Here is a 26,787-nt window from a genome sequence, read left to right on the forward strand (position 1 = left end):
GAGATAATCTTCATCCTCTAAAACTGGGGAACATTTCCTTTGTTTTTTTTCCCCTTAAATTATCAGTCGTGGAGTCTGTTGGACCAAAGTTATGAGAATCTCCACTTTCATAGTTTCCAAGAACAGATCCCTCTGTTTACTTAATGCAGAAGTGCATTCTTCAGCTTTCCTTCTGCACTTCCAGAACACCCCTGGACTGGATAGAGCAAACAGATTTAAGGCCAGCTTTGCATTTTTATGGGTTGTAAGGAGCAACATGGGTGCCGCACGTTGCAGAAGTTGGATGCAACCATTTCACTGCTTTAAATTCCTGTCCCTCCCATTCCAAAAAGGGGCTACCAGCCCCTCCCTCCCCAGTCCCACTTACAAAATGCAAAGCATGAGATGGACCTCAAGCCAATGACAGTTGATCTCTTTAGAATTAAATTACAGGGCATCTTCCTTGAAACAGGCTTAAGCTGAATTACCTCTTTGAACCAAGCTCTTATGCTTGTGTGAAAGTGAAAATAAGTTCTAGGATGTAATAGGTGCTAGCCTGCTGACTTATGGATGGGGCAAAGCTCAGCATGAGCCCTCCAGACTACAACAGGTCTTGAATTCTAGGAAGGATAATACAGGCCCATTCTTAAGAGTCCGCTTCAAATGGCCCTATTTAGACTTGAATGGCAACCAGTAGCAGTTCTCCAAAATCTGTTCCAGAGGATATAATTCTCAATTTGACATGGTCTGGGCAGAGGCTATTAAAAATGCCACCAGGGTTCCCTGACAGGTCCTTCTACAGCAGCTTTTCTCAACCTTGGCAACTTGAAGATAGCTAGACTTCAACTTCCAGAATTCCTCAGCCAGCAAACCGGGCTGCAGAATTGTAGGAGTTGAAGTCCACCTATCTTAAAGTTACCAAGGTTGAGAAACGCTGTTCCACAGGGTGAAATGTAAGAACATTGGGCCATACAAAAAGAGCAATGAAGTGTGCCATCATGCCAGCCTTCCTGGCAACTGTCTGCAAGCGTGCTTCATTTGTAGCACCATTGAAGGTTGCATTTGGCATAGTAGATGGAGCAGCTCAAATTTTGGTGAGAGAAGAGACCATCTTGTAAAAGTCAGGCCGTTGTTGTAAATCAGCCTCTTCGCACTGGCCTTTGGTAACTTTAATAACGAGCTGTTGAGAAATTAATGAGAGTCAGTTTGGTGTAGTGGCTAAAGGCACCAGGCTAGAAACTGGGAGACGGTGCGATCTAGTCCTGCTGTGGCACTAGGCCAGCTTGGTGACCTTGGGCCGGTCCTTCTCTCTCAGCTCTAGGAAGAAGGGACAAGGGCAGACCTCTTCCAAAAATGTTGCCAAGAAAACTGTATGGACTTGTGGACGTGTCCAGGCAGTTACCAGGAGCCAAGACTGACTCGGGAGGGAGGGAGGGAGGGAGGGAGGGAGGAAGGAAGGAAGGAAGGAAGGAAGGAAGGAAGGAAGGAAGGAAGGAAGGAAATCTATCTTACATGCTTCAGATCCTACGTGTTCTTCAGATCCTATCATAACTCCTTGGGGCCCTTCCATTTTAATATAAGTTAAGCCTAAGGAGGTGGAAGTAAAATCAGAATTTCTTCTTCCCCTCCAACTCCTGTTCCTTCCTTGGTCATATCCTGTGTTAAATTTCTAATTATTCCTTGGACTGCGTCCTTGCACTCTTCTGGTCTTGTTACGTCCATCGATAGTGTTACATAATTATAATATTTAGGAAAAGCGTATTAAAGCTTCTTGCCTTATTGAGACTGAAATATATAAGCTAGCGTGGCAGGGCTCGGCAGCCATCTTCTGGGCAACAAAGTCCAGAATTCTGTACCTTGAAAGAAGCATATCCTTGCATTTTTGAAATTGCTATGTCAAAGTCCATTAGTGACATGCTGGGCGTCAAACAAAAGCAGTATGTCTTAACTTGTGGAAGTGTTAACCAAGGGCTGCTTTGGCATCTGCCTTTTCAAATGCGTGTCTTTTCAATGCCAAGGACTAGAAACTTTTTTTTTAAAAAAAAGAATTAACAGACCAGATTCTCAGGAGACACATAATTGTGCATGTCACAACATGTTTACATAACTGAAAGAGGACAGAGTCAAACCAGTTCTTGACGGCTGCCGAGAAAACGGCATAGATCTGTCCCTTGAAGTCACCAGAAACCAGGTTTGACGTCAGATATATAATTTGCCTAGAGCCTTGTTTATGGTCCTCGATAAGCTTTCTACATTTGAGCCAAACTAGAGACAATCAAATAGCTGTGATTAATCACGTAACATGTTTGCATCAAGCCATTTATATCCAGCATTTGGCATGTTATATAACTACAGAAGTACAGGCAGTAATGTTCTATTTCTGTAACCATGTCTACTGATGTTTTTTTTTAAAAAAAACTTGTCAGTATTAACTTGCAGCATTTTCTTTTAAAACTATAGCTTTATCTTGGCAACAGATAAAGCCCTCCTTCCCTTCTGTTGTTCAGTCAACCTTGAAAGGAATCCCAAAGGCCATGCTGCTTTTCCATTAAGGCACACTTTATCGGTGTGTGCCGTTTTTAAAATGCAAAACAAACCATCCTATTTATTGTAAAGACAGTCTTCGTGTCAACAGTCTGGAATAGGGTGGGATTTTAGAGACGGTTAGGTCAGGAATTTTGGCCGGCTAATTTTAGGATTTTTCCCCCTGCGGTATATGCGATCTGTGCATTAACTGTAGCTTGGCTGGGAATCATACGGTTATGCAATTGTATTGTGTGTGTGTAGGTTTTTGGGTTTTTTGTTTTTGTTTTGTTTTGTTTTGCTCTCTAGTAAAAAAAATACATCGTGCATCCTGTGATATTTCATACCAAAAGTGGGTGAAGTTGATTGAAAGGGTATCAGTAATTATATTTTCTTAATACTTGCAGAGTGCCTCACATCCCTGTTTGTAAGTGGGGGAGACCCCTGCTTGTTCCCAAGCATTAATAAAGGACCACAGGTTTCATCTCAAGCTTTCTGCGCTTTGTCAATGGATGGGCTGAAACTCGGAGACCATTTTTTTAAAGCAGTTTTTAAAACTCAGGGCTATCGCATGCATGCTCAGTTGTGTATGCTTGCTCAGCTTCTCTCCCCTCCAGTTGTCACTTCAGCAACCCTGCCTTCTTGCCAAATTGTCAAAACACTTAACAACCAACAAAAGAAACGACAACAGGAGAAAGACGTGTTTAATACCCTTGGCTTGCCTGCAGCTGGATTCCCTTGGCAGCTTAGATTCAACTCCATTGTTTTCCAGTGCGACAATAAGACTTTCTCTTTTTCTCACCTCCCCCCCCCAAGAGGAAGCGGGTGAGGAGGCAAAAAATCATTGCACTTCATCTAAGGAGAATTCTGGAACTGAGGAAAGGCCGTTCCTCTGGCCCTTACATGTGAGAATTCTGCTCTTGGCTCAGAAGAACAAGTAGCAATTTATCTTTCCTTTACGCACCCTCTGCTCATTGTTGGAAGGGGGGGGGTCAACAGCAACTCAAACAGGATTTCCCCCCTCCCATTTTGCTTCTCCCCCCACCCCCAGCCATTCAACCTTGCACATCAAAAGGGGGAAGAGAAGGCATCAATTCCCCCACCCACCCGTAACAATCTATTTGGGGTGGTTACCTTGAGTGGATAACTGGTAATTTTTTATTTATTTGATGAAGCCTTACCCAAAGTGTTTTTGGTGTTGACGCTTTCCAAAAACATGCTAATGTACAGAGGATTTCTCGTCTTTGCCATAGAGCATCCTGCCTGCAATTTAAGAGGACACAGTCTCCCCCCCACCCCACCATTACCTCCGTATTTTGCATAGTATTTCAGAACCTAGTGCAGGGATCAAAAGCCTGTAGATCTCCCAACTGTTTGTAGATTCCCCAGATGTTTATAGATCTCATACCAGTCAAAATGCCAAATGTTAGGGAATGCAGTTCTGCCAGCTTAGAAGGCTGCAAATTCCCCATCTTTGCCTAAGAATGTCTCAATCTCCTCTCTCCCAGCTTCATGCGTTCTTACCCTCATTAGCTTGTTCAGTCCCTTGTAATAGCCATGCACAAGCAAAATTGCCATTACTCATCCATGCTTCAGAGACAGCTGAAATGCCCTTGGATAGCCCCAAAACATGTTTTTGTTTTGTTTTATCCTTAAGGTTCCTTCTTGCAATAAAATATAGCGGAGAAGTACCATTATCCCACTGTTTTGAACTCCTGTTCACAGCTGGAATTGCCCCTGGTAATTCCCCCCACCCCTTATTTCAAAGTCACCCATGACAAAACTCAAAATGGAGACTAATATTTACCCAGATTTGTTTTCTAGAGGGTTCGCTGTGGAGCCATTGCGGCACCATTCTTACGATCGCAGCCAGAGAGACGGAGGTTTTCCAGCTGCGTTGAAAAGGATGCCACTTTGAAGTTTCTACCAGACTTACAGTGGTCTATAAAGTGCCAAGGAAAAAGCAGGCATCAAAAGCTTTGTATTAGATTTTGGCAGTGGGTTTTGTAAAAGACTTTATTGCCAACCAGTCTGATTGCATATGAAAAACTTGCTTTTGCTAAATATTTTAATGCCTTGGAATAATCTTGTCTGTTCATACTAAAGCTTAATACAAGGATACAGATGAAGGGTTCTCCAGCAGCCCACAACATAAAATCCAGGTTTTACAAGGCAAGTAAAGATAGCCAGGGTGGTTTATCACGAAGAATGCCCTGCTGGAATTTGCAGAACAGGCCCTGCAAAAAAAGATTGATGGCTTATGCTTCATGGCCAACACAATTAGCTTATGGTTTGATGTGTTGAGCAACCGAGTCGATTCAGTTAACGCCGTTTGCGGGGGTTGGCATGATTTATTTTAAACAGCTTCGCACCTACATTACGGTACACATTACACACTTTTGCAGGATCCCTGCTTCTCAGAGCTATGGATGCATTAGGTTTTGACCAGCAGGGGGGTGAAAAACAGTACTCCGGGATGTCTTCTAATAATGGAAGTTATTCCCAGTCTGAGCATCTTTTTAGAACTGGGCTAGCTTTTAGAATCCAAGTTTAAGCCAGGAAAAGATTAGAAATCTTGTGGTTTTTGTCCTACCAGAAATGCTACTAGCCATGCGGTCAGTACATATCCATGAAGGATGGAACCAATTCAGCTGAATCCCGCATTAATTGTGCCACATGCGTTGAACCCAGTCCACGCTTAACAGGGTTTCTACATGCTTTAATTACATGCAGGATCATCTGCCATCTGGTCCTCCCCCTCCTCATGAAGAACTGATTATGTAAGAAAGGAGATGAAAAATATTTTTGTAGCAAGTAACATTGTCATCTGTGATTTCTCTGGTGTTCCTGAGCAAATTTTTAAAAAGGGGAAACATGGACAAGAAACGGTTTCACTGTGTTCTACCATGTGGCATGGGAAGCTGTCATAAGAAACAGGTGCTTGGCACGGAGGATTTACACGTTGCGTGTGTTTAAATCTATCTTGCTTTTAAACACTGGACTGTATAACTCACGTTGGAGGGCAGCATAATGGAAGAGTCAGGTTCAGTTAGTCTCCTGTTCAGGGAATTTGGAAGAACCAGAAGGAGCTACAGATCCTACTTCAAAGTCTCTGGAAAGGGGGGACTGAGTACCAAGGTTAGCAAGTCAAAGGTGTAAGATGTGCTATTTTTTACCCTAAAACCACCTTACTGTGGGTTTTGGAGAAACAGAGGCTTAAAAAAAAAATCTTAGTGAGATAGTGGTTCATGTGTCAGATTTGGAACAGGTTCAAATCTACCTTGAACTGGGGAAGCTCCTGGGTGATTGTGGGCCACCTACTCTCTCTCCAGCCTAGATGCCGAATATATGTTAAGGGAAGCTGGATGGGAAGAGCATGGTTTTAAAATTGGAGGAAGAAACATCAGTAACCTGTGCTGGGCTGATGGCCCTGCCCTGTTAGCCAAAAATGCAAAGGATCTGCAAGCCCCAGTATTAAAACCCAGTGAAAAAATGGGACTAAAATTAAATATAAAAAACACCAAACTAATGACAATTTTCACTAGCTGTGTCTGAACCTACAAAGATCAGAATCGTGCAAACCATGGTATTCCCAGTGATACTCTATGGAAGCGAAAGTTGGACTTTGAAGAAGCAGGACAGGAAGAGTATTGATGCCTTTGAACTCTGGTGTTGGAGAAGACTCCTGAGAAGACCACGGACAGCGAAGAAAATAAACCAAATCATTGAACGATCAACCCAGAGTTCTCACCCATGGCACAATTGACCACGCTCAAATTATCCTACTTCAGACACATGATGCAAAGACCCAGCTCTCTGGAGAAGGCTCTAATGCTGGGAAAGGTGGAAGGAAAGAGGAGAGGAGAACGACCAGCAGTAAGGTGGATGGACTCAGGTACAGTTGCGATGGGGGCGCCGTTGCGAGACCTGAAAGACCATTTGTTGGCACATAATCGCTTTCTCTCCCAGCCAGATCTACCTCACAGGGTTGTTGCGATGAAATTGGCAAAGCAAGCTCTGGATGCATTACCACCTCGGAGAATGGTGGGGATATAAATTGAAAGGAAAGACATACATGCAGCGTTAATGAATTATAATTTGGAAAGTGGGAGGGAGAAGGATTTATATCCCTGTTTCTCCCCCCCCCCCAATGCATTCCTTGGAGCAGGGGCTGGGTGGAGATCAGCCGGTTTCTTTTGAAAAAAAAAACTGAAAGGCTTAATTATTCCAGCGCAGGACTACGTTTACCGAAAAGCATAATAATTGGGGGGGGAGTGCAGTTTGGAAGGGAAAAATAGGAATAAAATTGCAGCTGCAAATTGCAAGGAAGGAAGAGCAAAGAGAAGCCACGTGATTTGCAGATTTCTCCCCCCCCGCCTTTTCCCTCCGCTGCTGCAAACCCCGCCTTCCGCGGCCACGCCCCTTAAGTCCTCGTCCTCCGCCGCCTTTCGAGGCCACGCCCATCGGGCTGCGGCACCCTCCGCTCGCGCCCGTCCTCGCGGATGATGTAGGCTGCCCCACCAAACCGTAAGCCCCACCCCGCTGGCGCCCCGCCCCTCCCCGTGTCTGAGCCAATCGCAGAGCGCGGGCCCAGCCCTCTCCCTCGCCGCGGCAGGGGCGGGGGGTGCGCGTGCGCGGTCTGTAGGGCTAGGCCCCGCCCCGCTCCTCTCAGCCGCTTTTCAGAGGGCGGCTGGCGGGGTTGCGCGGCGGCCGCGGCTGGTGGGTTCCCTCTGTTCCTTTCCCGTGGCGGCCCTTCCTCCCTCGCCCCGCCCGGCCAGAGCGAGCCGCGGAGGACGGAGCCCGGCCCCCCCCGCCTCCCTCCCTTCTGCCCGCCGGCCTCGCGGCGCCCCCCTCCGCCTCGTCTCCCCTCCCGGATAACAACATGGCGGCGGTGTCGGGGGCAGCCGCTGGCAGCTGCGGGAGCCCCGCCGGGGGCCCGGAGATGGTGCGCGGGCAGGTCTTCGACGTGGGGCCTCGCTACACCAACCTCTCCTATATCGGGGAAGGGGCTTACGGGATGGTCTGGTAAGGAGGCCCCTCGCTCCCCTCGGACGGCGGCTCGCTTCCCCCGGGAGGGGATGATGGGGATGGGGGTCCGACCCTAGGCGGGGGAGAGGTGGGGGCGCACGCGCCTACTTCCAGACAGGTCGGAGCACAACTCCCATTGCTGCCTTCCCGTGCTGGTGGTGGATGATGGGAACCTAGGTTGAGGGCCGTGTGCGCCGCCTTCCAGACAGGTCGGACTACAACTCCCATTGCTGTCCCAGCCTTCCCATGCTGGTGGATGATGGGTAAGGGGGTCCAGGCGGGGGAGAGGTTGGGAGCCGTGTGCTCTGCCTTCCAGACAGGTTGGGCCCCAGCTCCCATTGCTGTCCCAGTCTTCCCATGCTGGTTGTGGATGATGGGGATGTTGGGCCAGGTTGGGGCCGTGGGCGTTGCCTTCCAGATGGGTCGGACTACCACTCCCATTGCTGTCCCAGGTTTCCCCTGCTGGTGGTGGATGATGGGAATCTAGGTTGAGGGCTGTGTGCATTGCCTTCCATACAGGTTGAACCAAAGCTCCCATTGCTGCCCCAGCCCTCCTATGCTGGTGGTGGATGATGGGCAAGGGGGTCCAGGCGGGGGAGAGGTGGTTGATGGGAAGCTAGGTTGAGGGCTGTATGCGTTGCCTTCCAGACAGGTCGGACCACAGCCCCCATCCCTACCCCAGGGATCGGGGGGGGGCTTCCTGTGCTGGTGGTGGATGATGGGGATGGTGGTCCAGGCTGGGAGAGGATGGGGCCATCTGTGCTACCTTTCAGACAGGTTGGACCACAGTTCCCATCGCTGCCCCAGGGATCAGAGGGCCTTCCCATGTTGGTGGTAGATGATGGGGGTGGGTCTGAAGGGCACCAGCCTGGAGAGAAGTGGGGGCCTTCTAGATGTGCTGCTCCACCCTCCTGTCATATTTTAAGTGACAAGGGGCATAGCAGTCACACCATCTCGGAGGGGCCCCAGCTTCTGGGATGCTGCAACACCCCTGCACAGAGACTGGTTGCCACAGCCTTTTTGACCGCAGCCCTGCCGCCTGTTTGCTGGTTTCAGTTTTGTTCTGCGTTTCATGCAGGAGCTCAAGGGAGCCTAGATAGCGCTCCCTCCTCTGCGATAACCCAGTGAGGTGGGTTGGGCTGAGAGAGAAAGAACCACTGGCCCTGCGTCACTTCAAAGAGTTTCCAGGGCCGGGAGTGCAGTAGAACCCCGGTCTCCCCATGAAAAGTCACCACCTTCGCTGCTACACCGTGCTGATGCTCTGTTCTTGCTGGGCAGGGTGCTCTACATCAAGTGCGAATGCGGTTGAGCCGCAGGGGTGCCTTTAAAACGTGCCAAAGATGAAGTCAAGGGCCTGGAGATTGTACAGAGCAATCTTGGGCACTTTTAGTTGAGAATTAGACCTACCAAGTTCAATCTTGTTAACTCCTGGTTAAAATATCCTTAGCACTGCAGCCTTGTCTGTTGAAAAACACTTGTTTTGCCTGTTCTGCCTCAATGAGGCAGTCAGGCTGCCTTGTAACACAGTGCAAAGCAGTCAAAATAGGTGTGTGTTGACCTATATCAGTGGTTGATTTATTTAAAACAGTCACTTCGTCTCTTGCTTTTTCTCTGTCTGACTTCCCATTATTTTCCAAAGGGGTTGGTACCTGAAATTTTTTTCTTTCTTTCTTTCTTTCTTTCTTTCTTTCTTTCTTTCTTTCTTTCTTTCTCTTTCTTTCTTTCTTTCTTTCTTTCTTTCTTTCTCTGTCTGTCTGTCTGTCTGTCTATCTATCTATCTATCTATCTATCTATCTATCTATCTATCTATCTATCTATCTATTTTCACATTTCTATCACCACCCATCTCCCCCTAAAAGGGGGACTTAGGCCATTTCTGTGCCTGGACATTTATGTCTTATATTTTAATTGTGGCAAATTCCTTGGGGAAGCACTGTTTTTAGGCAATCTTGCCCTCAGGAAGCATATATTTCAAATTCTCAGTTTGGTCCTATGCACACTTTCCAAAAGTATAATGAAACTTTGCTGCCACGGATACATAAACCCATCCTATTTATGTTCCCTCCTACTACTGGTATTAATAACAGCAATAATGATCTAATTTATTATCTCCTTTGCCAGATTACTTAATAAAACATTCCCCTAAGTTTATTTGCCTGCTATAGTGTCAACAAGTCACTTCACTCTAAGCGGCTGCCATCAATACAATCTAAATAAGAAATTTGATGCCGAATATTCACTATTAACCATACTGTTCGTTGCAAGCAGGAAACGGAGTGTGTGTCTGTAGATGTGTCTGTGTTCATATACAGAGATAATGTATGCCAAGTATTATTTAATATGTTTGACTTGATGGTCATGAATGTGGCATGTGAGTTTTCTGGGAAGGGGGCTCCAGAAAGATGCTAGAAGAACACCTGATCCCTCGCTGCATACTAAGCTAAGGGGGATAGCAGAGACCCAAAGTTCAGGTACTGTAGGTCTCTCCCCATTTTACTATTTGTTGCGCACAGAGCGTCATCTCTTCTTTCTCTGCTGGTACCCCCTCCTGCTGTATTTTCTTAGTGGCTGTTTGTCATGGATGTGCTTGAAGAAGTAAGCTCTGAGAAGTAAGATCCAATCGTAGGTTGGATTTAAATGAGATTTACTACTTATTGTATGCTGTTGTGAGTACAGTAGGAGAATAGACCAAGTATGAAAAAAGGCAATTAAGTCTTGCAGGGGTTTTGATGCATAGCTTACTGTGTCTTACATACTTTTGAAAAATTGGGTACAAGAAGCTGTGAAATCCAGGAGCAAAGTGAGATTTGAAAGCTAGTTTGCTGCTTGGTATCTGCAGTGTTTTCATTTTGGCTGCACTAATACATTGCGATGTGTGGTAGAACTCTTGTGTAGGAAGATTTGGGTTAAGTGCCCTTGTTAAACTTAACCATCCTCCTCCTCATGGTAGAATATATTACGTACATTAAATCAGTGGGTTTATGCTGGCAGGAATTGGATTGGATTGGAATAAAGAAGGATTGGATTTTGTGGTGTTCACACAACCAAAGTGTCTCAGTAGCAACCCCCCACCCCCCAAAAAACCAGAGTCAAGCGATGGTACAGTGACATTCTGCTTATGAGATTACTCATATAATTCTAATAGTTTTAAGGTACTTAACTACTGTTTAGATAAGAATGTGCTTCAGTAGCACAGAGGTAAATATGAAATATCTTCCTTTCATTGAGCAGGTTTTTCTGTTTGGAAATACTGGTCAATTAACTGACCAGATAGTTTTCTGCAGAGTTGGAGATATATTTCCTTCAGCACTTCCTAAGTGATTTAGGAGCAGCTCGACCCTGCCCAGAGCCTTCTCTAGTTAGTACAGCCAGAGAGGTGGCAGTGATATTACATGCTTGTGTTGTGAAGGCTTTGCGCTTAAATCCAGCTGGTGCTGCTGCTTTTCAACTGGCACTGTTTTGCAGAGGCATTCAGCAAGGCTGTATTCCTGATGTTGTGTGCGGACTAGCCAGCTCAAAGCCAGAATTCTAACTCCCTTCAGTCAAGTGCCTGTTCTCACATGGTGCAAGATCTGTCCCACCACTATCCATTCAGAGGGGTAGGCTGAACAGTGTTGTGTATGCACAGTGTACTTTTCATTAGGATCTTTTTAGTTAATTGTTGTCCTCATGGAAAGGATTGTTCATCTCTTAGATTTTTTTTAATCAATGAAACCTGGCATAAATGTTCAGGAATGCTATTTCCCACTGGGGAATTGCCTTCTTCTGATCCAGCATGATGAGCTAAACTGTAATTCATTTTTAAAATCTTAATATCTTAATGCTTGACAGTTGTTTGACTGCTTGGCTAGTTAATGAATAGGTTTATCTTATTTGGCTGGTAAAATTTCAATCAAATCATAAAAATTTTGGGGGAAAAAACCACAGTATTAATAACAGTTAATTGAAAGAATTCTGATTTTATTATTTTATACAAATAATTCTTTGTATTATGTCGGAGTGGTTGTGCTTTATTTCTGTGAAAACTGTTTCTGAAATGTGGTTTAAAACCTGAAGCATAAATATGTGTCAGTCAGCTGTGGCTGTTAACCGATGCTAACGTGGGAATTTAAGAAAAGTTTTGTGTATGCAGATAGGTGAGAATTTAAGACAATCTTGGCTTATACACTTTTCAGCAGATTATAAGCATGTGAGCATCCTGATTCTGAGTCAAATAAATTATTAGTGCTTCCATTCCGTGTTCAGAGTGAGGGTGTTGGACGTGTTCAGTATCTTTGCTAGACTCACATCTGAGGCCTTGCACTAGTGAGGTGGCTGATACAAGCTAAAATACAGGTGCTACCAAGGGGAAATGACCAAAGGTGATATCCATGTCTGTATGTCTGCTTCGATGTGAAATGAACATGCTAGTCAGGCAGACTGGAAATATTTCAATAAAGCTGGAAAGCATTGCTTGTTTAGGTACTAGATTTATCTTCTGGTTTTCTCTAATGTCTTTCTTCAGCCCAGTCTGGTTTCATCCTACCACCGTTGTAGGATCTTGGCACGCAAAGCCAAGATGCTTTTTTTCCTTCTTAGCATGTTCTGCAAACCCAACCACTTGTGGTTTATTAATAAGCCATGGTTAAGCAAGTCATGGCTTAATATGAATGAATACAGCCTTTTATTGTTGTTCCTCTCACTTTTGGTGGTCTTCATAACCTTGCCTGACTGATGGCAGAGTTCCCTGGCAAAATCTGCCGGGCTCAGCCTTGGGTTGTTGACTTTTCTCACCGCTGAAGCTTTAATCCATGTTTTTCCTTCTGCATCTCTGTAGTTCTGGCACGTTGTCATTTATCAGTACTCTTTTCAACTTTCATGCTGGACCTCTTGTGGCTTCTCCCTTCCTCTCTCTGACTTTATTTCCACTTTGCGCCTTGGTAATCAGCATTCACGTTAACAACCTTTTTGAACCAGCTGCTTCCACTTTTCTCTGGTGCTGATTTTTTCATAGTTTGGCGAACCACGCTCTCATATTCAGTAATAATGGTTTTCTTTGAATCCCTTGTACAGAATTTTGGCTTCCTATAGCCCTTTCCTTAGCGTGGCCACCATTTCATTCCTTCCCTCCTTTCTACGTCTGTTTCTTCAAGGTGCAGTGTACTGATACTGCAGTCATCTTTAAAGTGTTATTTCTCCTGTCACTTCTGCCTGCGTCTCAGGGCTTGTAACTTAGGAACATAGGAAGCTGCTTTCTCTTGGCTCTGTTGCAGAAAATACCAAGCCATAATTCTTCAGAATCCTGGCTTAACATTCATGAACAAGCATGCCAATATTGTCTCCCTGATTTCTCAAGCTCTTTTTTTTTTTTTTTTGCAAGTGGGTATAGCTGAACCTTTTAGGATTGAAAAAGCTTAATGTTATATCAGAACACAAATCTCACTGTGTCCCCTGACCAACGAGATATAATTTGAAGCCAGAACTTGAAGTTGGCTGCCAGATCCACACCATTCAAGGAGGGAAATGGCAGGTAGTTCTGGCTTTTCTGTTATGATTAATTCTTTTGCTGTTGCTACTTGCAGGAAACATGTTGTCTTGAAAATAATAAACCACAATCTTGAAACATCAATGCTTATGAGTGGGTATGTGGTAATAACAAAACTTTCACCTTTAACTCATCCCTTTCCTTGGTTCTGGACTCAGTGGGTACACTGTTACTGCTCACCCCCTCTATTTGCAAAAGCTGAGATTCTAAGCTGCCGAATTTCTTTGAAGGAAATTTGACTGAAGTTGCCCATTGTAACTTCATGTTTCTTTTTCCTCTGTTAAATTCCAGACACCGTCTGGTCTATGCTTGCTCTAATAATAGTTGTTTCTTTGTCTCCTCTCTGCCAAAGCCTATACTTGTTCCACCTCTGCTCTCAGTTTATGCTCTGAGTTTGCTTTTTCTATAAGAATAAAGTTGATGATGATTGCTTCTCACAGGCTTCCCCGCTTCCTAGTTAGGCAAATGGATTTAAATAACTTCTTTTCAACTCAATAGCCTAGAAGGCAGCAAAAGCCCATCTCTCACATATAGCTGTCACAGTCTTAGAATTCTGATTTGTCACATGGGACCCACTCATACTGTTATGAAGAATTAAAACAATCCAGTAGAATTCTTCCATGTTTCTAGAGCGGCCTTCCTGAAGTTGGGCACCCAACGGATGTGTTGACCAACTTTCATACATGGCTACTGAAATCATCTTTGGAAGGTGATATAAGGGCTTCGCTTTTTAAACCGTTACCCTTCTCTCTGTGTTAATAGGCAAATCATAAAAAATTGAGAAGCAAGAATGGCCATTTCTCTGTAATCCTGAAATGGTGTGATCCTGAACATTTAAAAACAGAATCACTCATGGCCTTGACAGAGGTGCGCTGGCAGACTGGTAATTTGTTGCTCAGCAAAAAAGGGAAGAAACTTATTCCCTAACTAATCAGATAGATTGTACTTTGATCTTTGATCTAGGTAATACCTTTGGCCACGTTTTCAAGGAATTCTGGGAATGCGGTCCCAGTACATTGGTTTGGAGAGCATCTGATCGAGGAGGGTTATATAACATTAATTTCTTTGCTTGTTGTGACCCAACCCAGAATCGTTGAGAGCCGGGCAGCGTACAAGTTTAATAAATTTATTATCTTCTTCCCCTTGGTTAACAGTACAAAAATTAATTATTCTTAGGTGTCAGCCTTTTATTTCACATATGTATGCGATCCACATGTTTTGCGCACACAGGCACACCTAAAGCTCTTGTTTCCTGATAACTTTCTTTAGCTTTTGATAATGGGTCTCTTGTTATTCCTTTAGTTTTCTCTTCCAGTCTTTATCGTGTCCCTTATAAATCTGTTGCTAGACGGCTTCTCTGAAAACCTTCCTTTTAATTTGGTTAACTCCCTGGCGAAATATCCTATCTGTGTAAAGAGTAAAAGTGGAGGATAAAAGCAGGCTGGAGTTAATCCTTCCTGAATTCCTCCAGGGTTAAATTGACTGCAAAGTTTTTTGTTTTTTTTTTTCCTTCCAGAAGTTTTGTTTACTTAAAGCATTTTTAGCCTCTTTAATCAGGAAGGTTCCTTGAGAGCTTACAAAGGTCTTGGAAAGAGAGTTCCTGGCCCCAGGCTTACACCTACAATATGTGGCACACATTGTAGGAGGAAAAGGCAACCCAGGTTACAGTTTTTATAATGGTTATCTAGAAATAGTACATTTAGCCTGTTTGCTAAATGACCATTGTGGGAAGAGCAGAGACGGAGTATCTCAGCCAAAGCGGCGGAAGAGCTCTGCTTAATTTCTTTCTTGCCTTCTACATTATTAGAATAGTTCTATTAGATTATTGCTGGCGGGAGTCATCGTTCCGTTGAAAGCCAAGCTTGTAAGCACCTATTATTATTAGGCTTGAAATCTGGAGTGAAGTTTAAAATAAATTAAATGTGGTCGCCAAGCAACAGTAGGAGCTGGGTCGCCAAGCAATAATCTTGCTTATATTCAAAGGATACGTTCCCTGAACTTCCGAAGGTTATAAGCGCTCTTCACAGGTTGGAAAACCACCAGAGCAGAAAGTGAGCGATTTTTAACAGGCCAACAAGGAAGGCTGGATTAACGTATCCAAATCCACAGGAAAAAAAGTCCCACTTGTTTGTTGTTATCCTTTGCTAAATTGTAGCATTTTTATCTCTGTACCATTCTATCCCACGATGGCAGTAGGCTTACAGAGGTGGGCAATATTGTTGGCAGCAGAGCTAAATTATTTAAGTTTTGCAGTAGGACTGAAAGTGAGTACTTCTGGGTGCTAGATCCAGAGTTACATGTGCTGTACATAAAGGGGTTGGCCGAAGACATCTTTCCTGCTCTAAAAATGGTAAATGGATATCAGAGTGGCCCGACATGGGAAAACCTCTCGTTTCCTCTCCATCCCCTCTCAGCCTCTTGGCCACAACCCTCCCCTTCAGCAAGATCCCACAATCCTCACTTTCTCTGAAATCAGGCAAGACTGCTATGAAAAGAAGAGAATGGGCTGTCTGTTCTTTGCAACCTTGTTGTGTACTGGGTCGCAAAGAACAGACAGTCGCAAAGAAATTGACTCCTTGTTGGAGACAATTCTTTGTTTTAAACAGCATTTCTTTGGGGACCTACAATTTTTATCTGCTGTATTGCTGAGAAGGAAGAGTAACTCATGGGCAAAGATTGAGAGGGGAAATTGGGTTACTCTGCAATTTTTGTGGTCGTCAGTATCCAAGGGGGACACGGTGGCGCTGCGGGTTAAACCGCTGAGCTGCCGATCGGAAGGTCGGCGGTTCGAAACCACGCGGCGGGGTGAGCTCGTCCCAGCTCCTGCTCACCTAGCAGTTTGAAAACATGCAAATGTGAGTAGATCAATAGGTACCGCTTCGGCGGGAAGGTAACGGCGTTCCGTGTCGTCATGCCGGCCACATGACCACGGACGGGTCTACGGACAACGCCGACTCTAACGGCTTAGAAATGGAGATGAGCACTGCCCCCTAGAGTCGGACACGACTGGACTTTACGTCAAGGGAAACCTTTACCTTTACAGTATCCAAGAGAGTTTTTAATGTTGAAACTTACACCAACACTTGACTAGAAGACCACGTTGAAAGTCTGCTAAATTTCTTAAGAATGCCTCTTGTTCTGTAGATCGTTGAGTTTATTTTATTAACTTAAAAGCTAAAGACTCCGCCCAGAATCCCTCTGGTGGGAGGAGACGGGCGGTGACAAATTTGATAGATAAATAAATAAAATAAACTTTTCTTCTTCTTCTTCCAGTTCAGCCTATGATAATGTAAACAGAGTTCGAGTGGCTATAAAGAAAATAAGCCCCTTTGAACACCAGACTTACTGTCAAAGAACCCTGAGAGAGATCAAGATCCTGTTGCGTTTCAAGCATGAAAATATTATTGGAATCAATGACATCATTAGGGCTCAAACTATTGATCAGATGAAAGATGTGTATCCTTTAAAGACAATACATTCTTGTCATCTTCTTTGAGTTAAAGTAAAATTATTTATTTTGATACTGTTCAAAATGATACATTGAATTCTTGGTTTCTGCAGTTTGGTTAACCAGTGGCACTTTCCAACAATTAATTTGGCAAAACCCATATGCTGGTCTTTGACCGCAATAAAGGTTTGTTTGTTTGTTTGGCTAAACCCAAGTAACTCTTTTGTCTAACACTGGATGGGAAAATGTAGACCCTGCTGAGGTGCTACCTGGAAGTGTATATCTCCTTTCAATAGGATTCCCACCCCCTGGCAGAACTCTGGAATGGTATCCCCAATTAGGAATGCCTGTGCCAACTATATTGTGTTTTCAATGGCAGGCAAAGATTTTCCCAGGTATTTTTGGTGTTGACTTTAACCATATATGCTCTTCAAAAACGTTGTAACTCTTCACGCTGCCGTTTTTATTATTCTGGTGCTTTACTTTGATTTCCGTGTTATGTTGCATATTTTTAACTATTTAGCGGTTTTTAATGATTTTATTCTGTTGTAGGCTACTCTGGGAAGCTTGGTTTTGAAGGGCAGCATATGCATTTTGAAAAAAGATAGGTAAATCATAGGGACTTACATTCCATGCTCGAAATAAAGTATTTTGAAGCTGTCTTGAGAATTTTGCAAAGGATCTGGTGCTTTTAAGCACCATAGAAAAGAATATGGAATTTGTGCCACCTTTAAGTTCTGTACAATGAAAATAATACCAAGCAAGAGTTATATGATCTTAAAAAGTACTAAGGGTGTTGGTTGTGCATATGTCTTTGTAGCCATGAACAGCCCAGAAATATTCTAATTATTTGAAATAACAGAAATACAATTTTAAACATCTCAGGAGCTCGGCCGAGTTACCTATCTGATATATAACGTTTGTTAGTTTGTTGCCTTAACTTGATTTTCAGATACATTGTGCAAGATCTCATGGAGACAGATCTTTACAAGCTGTTAAAGACTCAACATCTCAGCAACGATCACATCTGTTACTTCCTTTACCAGATTCTGAGAGGACTGAAATACATCCATTCAGCTAACGTGCTGCACCGTGACCTCAAACCGTCCAACTTGCTGTTAAACACTACTTGTGATCTCAAGGTTAGTATTTAGCTTTTTTTTTTTTCTTTTTGTAACTGAAGCGATTCTCTGAAGCCTTTTACCCGTGTGGGATATATCTCCCTAAAATGTACCATACCATTTTAAAAATAGATTTTGGTGCCTGGAAAGACTCAAATTACTGGACATTTGAATAGCTTACTCAGATCTTGTTGATGGAGTGTGCTGCAGCCATGCTGGATGCACGTATGTTCCTTATTTCTGAGATTGTTGCCAAAAGAAACAGGGTCACAGTCCAGAGCAGCCTTTCTCAACCTCCTGACCCTGGAGGAGCCCTTGAAACATTTTCCAGGCCCCGGGGAACCCCTGCAGATTCAGGTGCAAACATAGGCCAGAAGTTACCAAATTATTACATTCGTTTCATCGGTAGGTCTGTCTGTATGCATTCACAGTGTTCTTCAACTGAAAATAAAGAATGAAACTTGCCTCTTTCATGTGAAGTTGCCCAAATTTGAAATAACTTTTTAAATAAATTGTGATCTCCCAGGGAACCCCTACGGACTCTTGCGGAACCCGAGGGTGCTATGGAACCCTGGCTGGGAAACGTTGGTCCAGTGCATTGGTGATGCCTGAGGGGAGGGAGGACAGGGAAGGTGGTTCAAATAGCAGGGGTTGCACTAGTGATATGCTATGCTGGGTGTTGCGGTGCAGAGAAGCGGGGGCAATGTATACCCCAGCTTTGCCCTACACACCCCATTCAATCTCTCCAGGATCCCTCCCGTTTTGTTTTGGCTGAAACCCGGCACAACCAAAACATTGCAGGTTTTGCTTTTGCCAACCAATCAGCGTGGCAGGACTTCCAGAACATAATGCTTTGTCCTGCGTTTGAAACAAAACGTATTTTCTGCTTAGTGCACATCCCTAAACAATTTATATTACAACTTGCAAATCCGAGGGGGTCATTGCTAGCTATGCTACTGTAATGTGGCTGAAAGCAGTAAAAGAGAAAAAACCTACTCGTTCTTAAAAAAAAACCAAAAAAAAAACCTTTCTTCTATCCCATAATAGATATGTGACTTTGGTTTGGCTCGCGTGGCAGACCCAGATCACGATCACACTGGTTTCCTAACAGAATATGTAGCTACTCGTTGGTATAGAGCTCCTGAAATCATGTTGAATTCTAAGGTGAGAGCTGTGCATGAAAGACCACAGCGTGTCAGGGCTGAGATCTTTTGTGTTTAATATTATGGGAGAGAGTCTTTTAATCCAAATCAGACCGTCAATCAATCAATGCTATTTCTGTTCATCATAGAAATCAACTGTTAGTCTTGTTTAACAGAGGGAGCCTAGTTTATGTTAACCATTAGTTTAACTTTGCTGATCATAAGATGGTGCTTCCTGCTTTATAAACAGTACTTTTTTCCCCAAGAATATTGTGCTGTTTTTTTGTGTAGGGTTATAACTGGATAATTTGTATATTCTCCATTTAAGGTTGTAATTGCATACCCACATGCCTTGAAATAAGTCCCCTGTACTACAAGGAATTGATCTTTGAGTAAATTCATTTATGGAATTGCATGAACACACATTCTTAATTTTTATACAGCATTTTTGTAATGCTTCATCGTTTGCATCGTTGTAATGCTTAGGGTGTAAAGCCCTAAGTCTTCTCAAGTGCTAGAAGTAATGACCTGTGCTAGAAAATGATCATATTTTAAAACTCCAAAACTGTAAAATGTGCAACACTATAGCAAATGTTTTTTTCCCCATTTTGTCTCTAGGGTTATACCAAATCTATTGATATCTGGTCTGTAGGCTGTATTCTGGCAGAGATGCTATCAAACAGACCCATCTTCCCAGGAAAACACTACCTTGATCAGCTCAACCATATTCTTGGTAAGGTTCTTCTTTTTACATATAAATAATATAGACAAAGACTCTTGATAATGACATCAAGGACTTCACTCTTGACATGACTGATTGGTGTTTCTTCCTTTTTCTTTGTTTAATTGCTGGAACTAGAAGTGGCCATCTATTTTACATTTTTTTATTTTAAATTTATATCCTTACTTTTATTGGCATCCTGGAAAAAGAAAACAGCCTACCCATAGTGGGGATAACAAGTTGGTAAGAAGCAGAGAGGTACTGCTGTTATTTGAGAGAAGCAGTACATAATAATTTTGGAAAAAGAACACTTGAACTTAAAATAATACAAAGTTATGCTTTGAACTACAAAATCCATGGGATTTTTCAAGAGGAGCAAAAATTCAGTCTGCTCTTTTCTTTAGAGTTTTTTTCCTTAGGGATATATATTTTTTATTTATATCCATTTATTTGGCCACCCATCTCACCAATGCGACTCTGGGCACTCTGCATAAAAGCTCTTTCTCTCCTACAAAGTCATGCTGGAAGTCTTGACATAGGCAATGGGGCAGAACAGATGAAAGTGATGGTTGATGTAGAACGTGTTGAGAAGTTGTCAACCTTTGTAGATGTCACTCTAAAGTGGCTACTTTCACGGATGCCTTAAAGTATTCAACTTTGGCGGAATTGTATCCAGAGGGAGAGCCATGTTTTCTTAAGCAGAAAATATGTAAAATAAAAGAATGCTTTAAAATGTTACCTCATAATACCCCAAAGCCCAAAGTTGTTGGCCATGGGTGGGGCGGTCACCTCGAGGAAGGCCTCTGTAAGTGACCTTAGTTGTGTGCACAGATCCATGTGGGAGAATTTTGCAATTCCCATTTCAGAAAGTTGCCATCCCCAGCCTGTGTGCTTTGAGATGCATGGACTAATTCTCAGCCATGGCCAAGCAGATGAACTGGGGAGTTGGGGTTCCCACATCTGGAAGGCCCCCTGACTGAGAAAGAATACTTTAAAGAACCTGAAAAGTTGACTACCAACTGTTGGAAATGGACACAGGGCAATTGTTTTTGCATCAATCAATTGTGTCCATGTTAGCAATTCCCAGTTAGGAATCTAGCAGCTGTGTATCCATGGCCAAGTTTTCCCTCTTTAGGAATGCTAACAGCTGGCAAAACGATCTCAGAAAGTTGAGGGCAGCTCTTTCCCCAGATGCCATTTGTGCTGAGGCTGACATGAGCAGAATGCCAGCTTGACCAAATGATAGTAAATTGAAGAGTCCATATATTCATCCAATGCCTGTACTTGCTTTATTTTTGCAGTAATTTTTCTCCCCTTTTTCTTCATGTTGTAGGAATTCTTGGGTCTCCTTCCCAAGAAGACTTGAACTGTATAATCAATGCGAAAGCGAGAAACTATTTGCTTTCTTTACCATATAAAAATAAGGTGCCATGGAACAGACTATTTCCAAATGCTGACCCCAAAGGTAATTTAACAGAATAAGACCCAGAGGTCCTGGAATATCATGGTATAAGATGAGTCACAGAAAAAGTTAAGAGAGCTGAGATTGTGTGACAGTCCCTGCTGTTTCTCTTTCTTCACTAATACTCATATAAAAAGAATTAAGGGTTGTAAGTCCTCTGTATTTATGATCTTCCTCATAAATACATCGATAACAGTCTTCCAAATGTCTGGATATCCTATGCTATCTCTAAAAGTATTTCAGGTCTTTCACAGCATACCAATCATATTTTGTGGGGCTGCGTTTGATAAATTCGTGGCGATCAGATAGTCTTCTTTCAAAGGTTAATAGCTTAAGGACTGATGTTTTACTTAATATGATGGAAATAGAAGTTTGAACTGATGATCATTTTGTTTCATAGCTTATACAGAACCTGAATGTTTTGGAGGGCACCAGGAGAAGCTAGCATTTGATAGTCTTGGTGTGCTATATAGTTCCTATGTTTTATTATGCAGGGAGTCCTTCATCTCATCCTGTAGATATTTTGATCTTTGCATGGGTGCACATAGAGCTGTTATGCTGGGGAGAGAGGCCTTCTTTCTGGTGTACATGCATGTAAATTAGGGAAATGGCAGCAAAGCAGAAGAAAAAGAATGTTGTTAGCTATCCCAAGTCAAGCAGAATTATTAGCAGTTGATTGAATTCTCATGTCAGTCCATAGTTCCAAAAACATGTATTTCCTATTTTCTTCTTCTCAGTAAATGCCTTTATTGTAGATGAGGTCCTGCCTTGCCCTAGCACCCAGTTTTCCCAGCTGCTCAGTGAAACCCGTTTTGCATCACTGGAAAAAGAGAGAGATTAAAAATCACTCAGCATGTTATGTACTGGATGGAGATCCGGATGAGTAGAGTCCAAAGTAAACTGATTCTAAAATTGTCTCTCTAGCTCTCGATTTGTTGGATAAAATGTTGACTTTCAACCCTCACAAGAGAATTGAAGTGGAACAAGCTTTGGCCCATCCGTATCTAGAACAGTATTACGATCCCAGTGATGAGGTATGGAAGCTATGGCGTTACGGGTATTTGAGAGTGTAGGAATGCCTTAGTTGGATGCTTTAAAAGCTTTGGGAGCTGGAGAGGACAGCAAGTAATTATAGCTCAAATCTTGTTTTATATATATTTATATACAAGTTTAGTCACCTAACGAGGGTCTCGGTTATGATTTCTGAGGCTGTAAGGTTTACTTGCTTTCACGATAGGCATCTGTAAGAGCAGAGCCACATTTTATGTCAGTTCTTCCACCACATTAATAGTTATATCAATAATCCTTCTTCGCATATATCAATAAATGTGTGAAAAACCTGATCTCGCCAGCTCTCCAAACTGTATCTAAATAATTCAGCCAGATGTCAACAATTAAAACTTTTGTAACTGTATCTTTATACAGGTAACTACTTAGTGTAAGTAATTTCACCGTGCATTGTTTGATATTTTAGTTTTGACCACCAGGTCTTCTGAGCAGTTTTGCAACATTTAAAAAGTCAAAAAAGTTGTTCCCATTCATATATTCTTTTTGTGCTTCAATATCACCCATGTTTCTGATAGCCTACTCTTTATTTTTTTAAAGCCTGTAGCTGAAGCACCGTTCAAATTTGACATGGAGCTGGATGACTTGCCGAAGGAAAAACTGAAAGAACTAATTTTTGAGGAAACTGCCAGATTTCAGCCGGGATACAGATCCTAAATGGCATATGGGTACATTGAGAGATTTAACCTAACTATGCGAAACAGACACATTTTTTTATATTTCTTTAATGTGATCATTTGATAAATATTAAATTATTATATATCATCTCAGTTATGACTTGTCAGTCATTAAGTCTTTCTAAAGAAAATTGCTTTTTAAAAATTAACTCTTGTTTGGAACATATGGAGTAGCCCCAAATGGCTATTCAAAAATTCTGACAAACTGTCTGGAAAAATTCAGAAAAGCAATACAAAAGCCTGTAACGGCTTCAGTTAGTTTTCCTAAAATGCCTATTGGTTTTTTTCCCTCTCTCATATTGACGGTGTAGTCTTCTTTAATAAAGGAAGAATCATTTGCTGTTTTGACCAGTACTTAGTATATAAAATGGAAAACAGAATCTTGTGAAATATCAAACTTTTTATGAAATATCAAACTGAAATACCAAACTTTTTGCTTCAAAAACACACTTTGTGTATCCGCCTTCAGAAGCTAAGGCAAATTCCCCCCAGAATGTATTGCCACTTTTTATGTACAAGATTTATGTATGGGATTGACTTCCAGAGGTGTATTCCATTCAGCTTCTGCAGAGAATTCTGTGTTACTCCTCTTAAAATGAGTGACTTGGAAGTTGATCCTGCTGAAGATCAAAATCAAAAGACTTTATGCAGTGTTAGACAGAAGAGAGAAAACGATAGATTTTAAGTGGATAGAATCTTTTCAAAAAGTTGCTAGTGATGTGTAAACCACTGACTTTTAGGAAAATCGTAATTTCTAGGTAACATAAGGTAAGAATTGGTTTTGTGTGGTAAAGCCAGATAAACAGTAACTCTTGTTCAGAGCAAGATTCCTTGGAGATTTGAGCAATAATTCAAGTAAAGATGTTACTTCTCCATTAAATGCCTAGTGGTCTCTTGGGGCTTTAAAAAAATAGAATGTACTTCAGCGCAATGATTTCTCATTGCAACAAGCTCGCTTGCAATCCTGTAGACATAAATCTATGAGATAGTTCCATTAAAATCAGTGGTTGGGCTGCTGACTGCAGATCTCTGATTTGATGTACAGCGTTGTTCAGTTAAGAATTTAGGAAGATCTCTTAGAGTGAATCAGAGAGTTAATTTTTCCAGCATCAGACCACCTATACGCTGACCAAGCTAAGAGATGAGATCTTGCTCTACTGGAAATGCCACGGAATGCATCTAGGCATGTCTTAGGCATGGCCTTATATCAAGTTGTGACTAGTTAGATCTGGACGTTGCTGAGTGGTCCTAATGTTAGTCGACAAAGGGAAGAATAGCCTTTTCCCTGTGCAAGAATCTCATGGAGACTTAAAGAGCATCAAGCATTCAAGGCAAAAGAGTGTTAAGGGAGCAGAAAACATTCTGGTTGGTCTTTCCTGGGGTATTTCATTTCCTCGCTGAATTTGGATTTTCTCTTTTAAGACCTGCCTCTTGCAGACATAACCAAGCACTCTCTGGATCAGTTGGGGAGTATGGAATAATTTAAACGGAAGGGTCCCCTGCAATTGATCCTAGTAGCTTTGCCCATATTGTCTACATTTAATTTTGACGTATTACTCGGAGACTTGAGGACGGCAGGACCCAACAGTGCCAGAACTTTGGCACTCTTGCAATTAGGGATGCAATTTGTTATTTTTAATCTCAAGTACACCGCACTGTATGACCTCTGTACTCTGTCCCAGTGTGCTCTGTTCTCCATTAAAACATTCCTCTTTTGTCTTTTTTGTAGGATAAAGGAATTAAAGGGCTGGGCATACTCTTCATAGATGTTCTCTTCCTGGTTCTTTCTCTGTGGTCATATGATGTGGCCTACTTCAGCTTATCCACTAACATTTCAAGCCATTCAGGAGCGCCATTTCTGTGGTACTCCTGGCTTTTTATGTTTTCAGCCGACTCTTTATTTATGCCTGAAGAAACGTTACCAATACCCCTGCGTGTAAAACCCATACCGATCTTTTGCAGGTACTGTCTTTCTATATATACCCATAGATGACTGTAGGTTCAGACAGCTTCCCTTTCTGGTTTGAAAGATGCAGTGTTGGTTTCCGATCTTTCCGATGGCAGGATATTTTATATGCGGAATCATTTTCATTTTCTAGATTTTTATAATGGCATTTAAGAAGAAAAAAAAAAAAGGAACATTGAGGGCACTTTAAGTCAGGGGCATTTTCCACACTTTTGCACTTCTTTAAGCTTGCCATGGTTTTACTGACATGCATAGTACAAGAGGACAGATTCAAGCATGCACTGTATTTATACATTTAACTTTTTTTTTCCCTCTGGGCATAAATTAATGCAGGTCAGTTTATGCAAAACCATGCAAAAAAGCCGCCTCCTCTCCCCACTTTAAGAGGTCGTAGGCACTTGTGCAATTTTAACTTTTAATGGTACTCCTGGATTTTCTAATTCCACATTTGCAGGATACATATTGCGACCTGTCTACCTAGAAGCAAATCCCAGTGATTTCAACAGGACATGCTCCCTCGTCTCGTTTCATGTCAGAAGTGCAGGATGGAGGGAAACGGGGAAAATATTAATTCAAAGTTAAAAAGTTAAAAACGTTTAATAAAAATATAAAATTTATATAACTCTAGCCCAGTGCCTGGCCACATGGATGGCAGAGGTCTTCCAATCAATAAGTCGCTCTGTGTGCTTGTTGGTCCCAAAGGGCACTGTAAAAGATGGGTAATTGCTTGAATATTGCTGCATTCGCAGCAAATATCCTTGCCCTCAGGGAGAAACCCTGCCTACTTAGAATTTCAGTAGTTTTCAGCATGGCTGAAAATGACTTAGAATGAAATCTAGTATTTGATGAATTTCTCTTCTGGAGATGCACCCAGGTGTAATATGTATTAGCAGAGGAGCTTTTGTGAATGCTTCAAACTCCACCCAAAGACTAGGAATCCTTAAAGCTCACTTGGTACCTGTCCTTTGAATGTGTGTGGTGGGCTCTGAGAAAGGAGCACTGCATCTTTAAATAAGAAAGTGAGACTCTCCTGTTTCTGTAGCATGTCAGCATCTCATGTTTATTCCTGTAACTTTCCCTGTCCCAATATGCTTTCAGGATTTGTAACTCTGGACCTCTTGTTCAGTCAATTGATTCAGTTGCATTATCAAGAATGCTGACCTGGGCCCACCAAATGAACCCGTCATTTGGTTCTGTTTCATCAGTACTCTCCTTTTTTTTTTTTTTTTTTATGATAGCTCTTCAAGTATCTGTTTCTGAAACTGTTCAATGTGGAGTTTACTAGGTGTTATGTTCCAGTGCGGTGCCTCATTTACCGTTTTCCCCACTACGTGGTGAGAAATTTACCTTGTTTTAAGATGATGACTGTGTCCTCGCATGACTGTTAAAAGCTTTCTGTGCAGAGATGATTGTCTTAAGTGCCACATAGCTGCAGTTGAAGGGAAAAAAAAGTTACCTCTAAGTGTGTTGACTGAAATTCTCCCCAACAAAGAATGTTTCATTGGGGGGAATAGCGTGTTTTAGCTGTTCCATCTTTTGGCTCTGTTGTATTTTGGCAGCAGCGAAGGCTAGATTGTATAAAGACAGCTTGAACAATGAACTGCAGTGCCCTTGTTACTAATAAAGATAAACAAATTTTCATCTTGTATATTTACATTTACCTTTTCAAGCCATTTTCTTTGCCTTCTGAAGAATTTTTGGTGGGAATCTGGCTCTTACCGTCTTGGGGCTGCCTGTGTTGATTTTACTTCCTGCATCGTCGAGAAAGTATTTAGGGTAGACTTTGGGGGCCAGTCGTTACGCATACACAGTGAGATGGAATCAGATGCCTCAGAGGCTGTGCAAGGTGTATATAAAGGTTTATATTAGGTGTTTACAGATCACCATATTTTATAAGAATAAATAAGGAACTAACCTGCTAAACCAAAACTGAATAAATGTGTTGTCTCCGAAAGTTGCTTTCTGTTAACTCTCATTTGATCTGCGAGAAGCACATATTGGGAACCTTGTTGGAAAACATTTGACGGGTCCCAGTTTCTCTGCAACTTCATACAACTGTTCAGACCTCTTTAAGATCTGTCTTTGACTTTTCAACGGAGTTTACCGTAATGGCAACTCCTACTTGAGCTCT

General features: G+C 42.4%; 1 protein-coding gene across 2 annotated transcripts; it reads left to right on the forward strand.

Moving 5' to 3' along the window:
• The first annotated feature begins 7,228 nt into the window (after positions 1-7,228).
• On the forward strand, positions 7,229-25,080 carry MAPK1 (mitogen-activated protein kinase 1). Of its 2 annotated transcripts, XM_063315776.1 has the most exons (9): positions 7,229-7,527; positions 16,328-16,510; positions 17,455-17,644; positions 18,671-18,787; positions 19,384-19,498; positions 20,820-20,951; positions 21,873-21,982; positions 22,554-22,681; positions 24,420-25,080. In XM_063315776.1, the coding sequence occupies exons 1-8, from the start codon at positions 7,385-7,387 to the stop codon at positions 22,668-22,670; spliced, it is 1,107 nt and encodes a 368-aa protein (XP_063171846.1). In that variant the 5' UTR covers positions 7,229-7,384; the 3' UTR covers positions 22,671-22,681; positions 24,420-25,080. The 2 variants fall into 2 exon arrangements, with proteins under 2 accessions (XP_063171846.1, XP_063171845.1); XM_063315775.1 differs by lacking the exon at positions 24,420-25,080 and having other exon boundaries at positions 7,233-7,527; positions 22,554-22,783.
• Positions 25,081-26,787: the final 1,707 nt, after the last annotated feature.

This window comes from Candoia aspera, chromosome 15 (assembly GCF_035149785.1).
Source record: "Candoia aspera isolate rCanAsp1 chromosome 15, rCanAsp1.hap2, whole genome shotgun sequence".
Lineage (NCBI taxonomy): Eukaryota > Metazoa > Chordata > Lepidosauria > Squamata > Boidae > Candoia > Candoia aspera.

Bases quoted from the DNA above. Each gene is read 5' to 3' on its own strand.
- MAPK1 (XM_063315776.1), top strand. From the start codon at position 7,385: ATGGCGGCGGTGTCGGGGGCAGCCGCTGGCAGCTGCGGGAGCCCCGCC. The intron at 16,511-17,454 runs GTATCCTTTAAA...CTTGATTTTCAG, and splicing joins ATTGATCAGATGAAAGATGT to ATACATTGTGCAAGATCTCA. The intron at 17,645-18,670 runs GTTAGTATTTAG...ATCCCATAATAG, and splicing joins ACACTACTTGTGATCTCAAG to ATATGTGACTTTGGTTTGGC.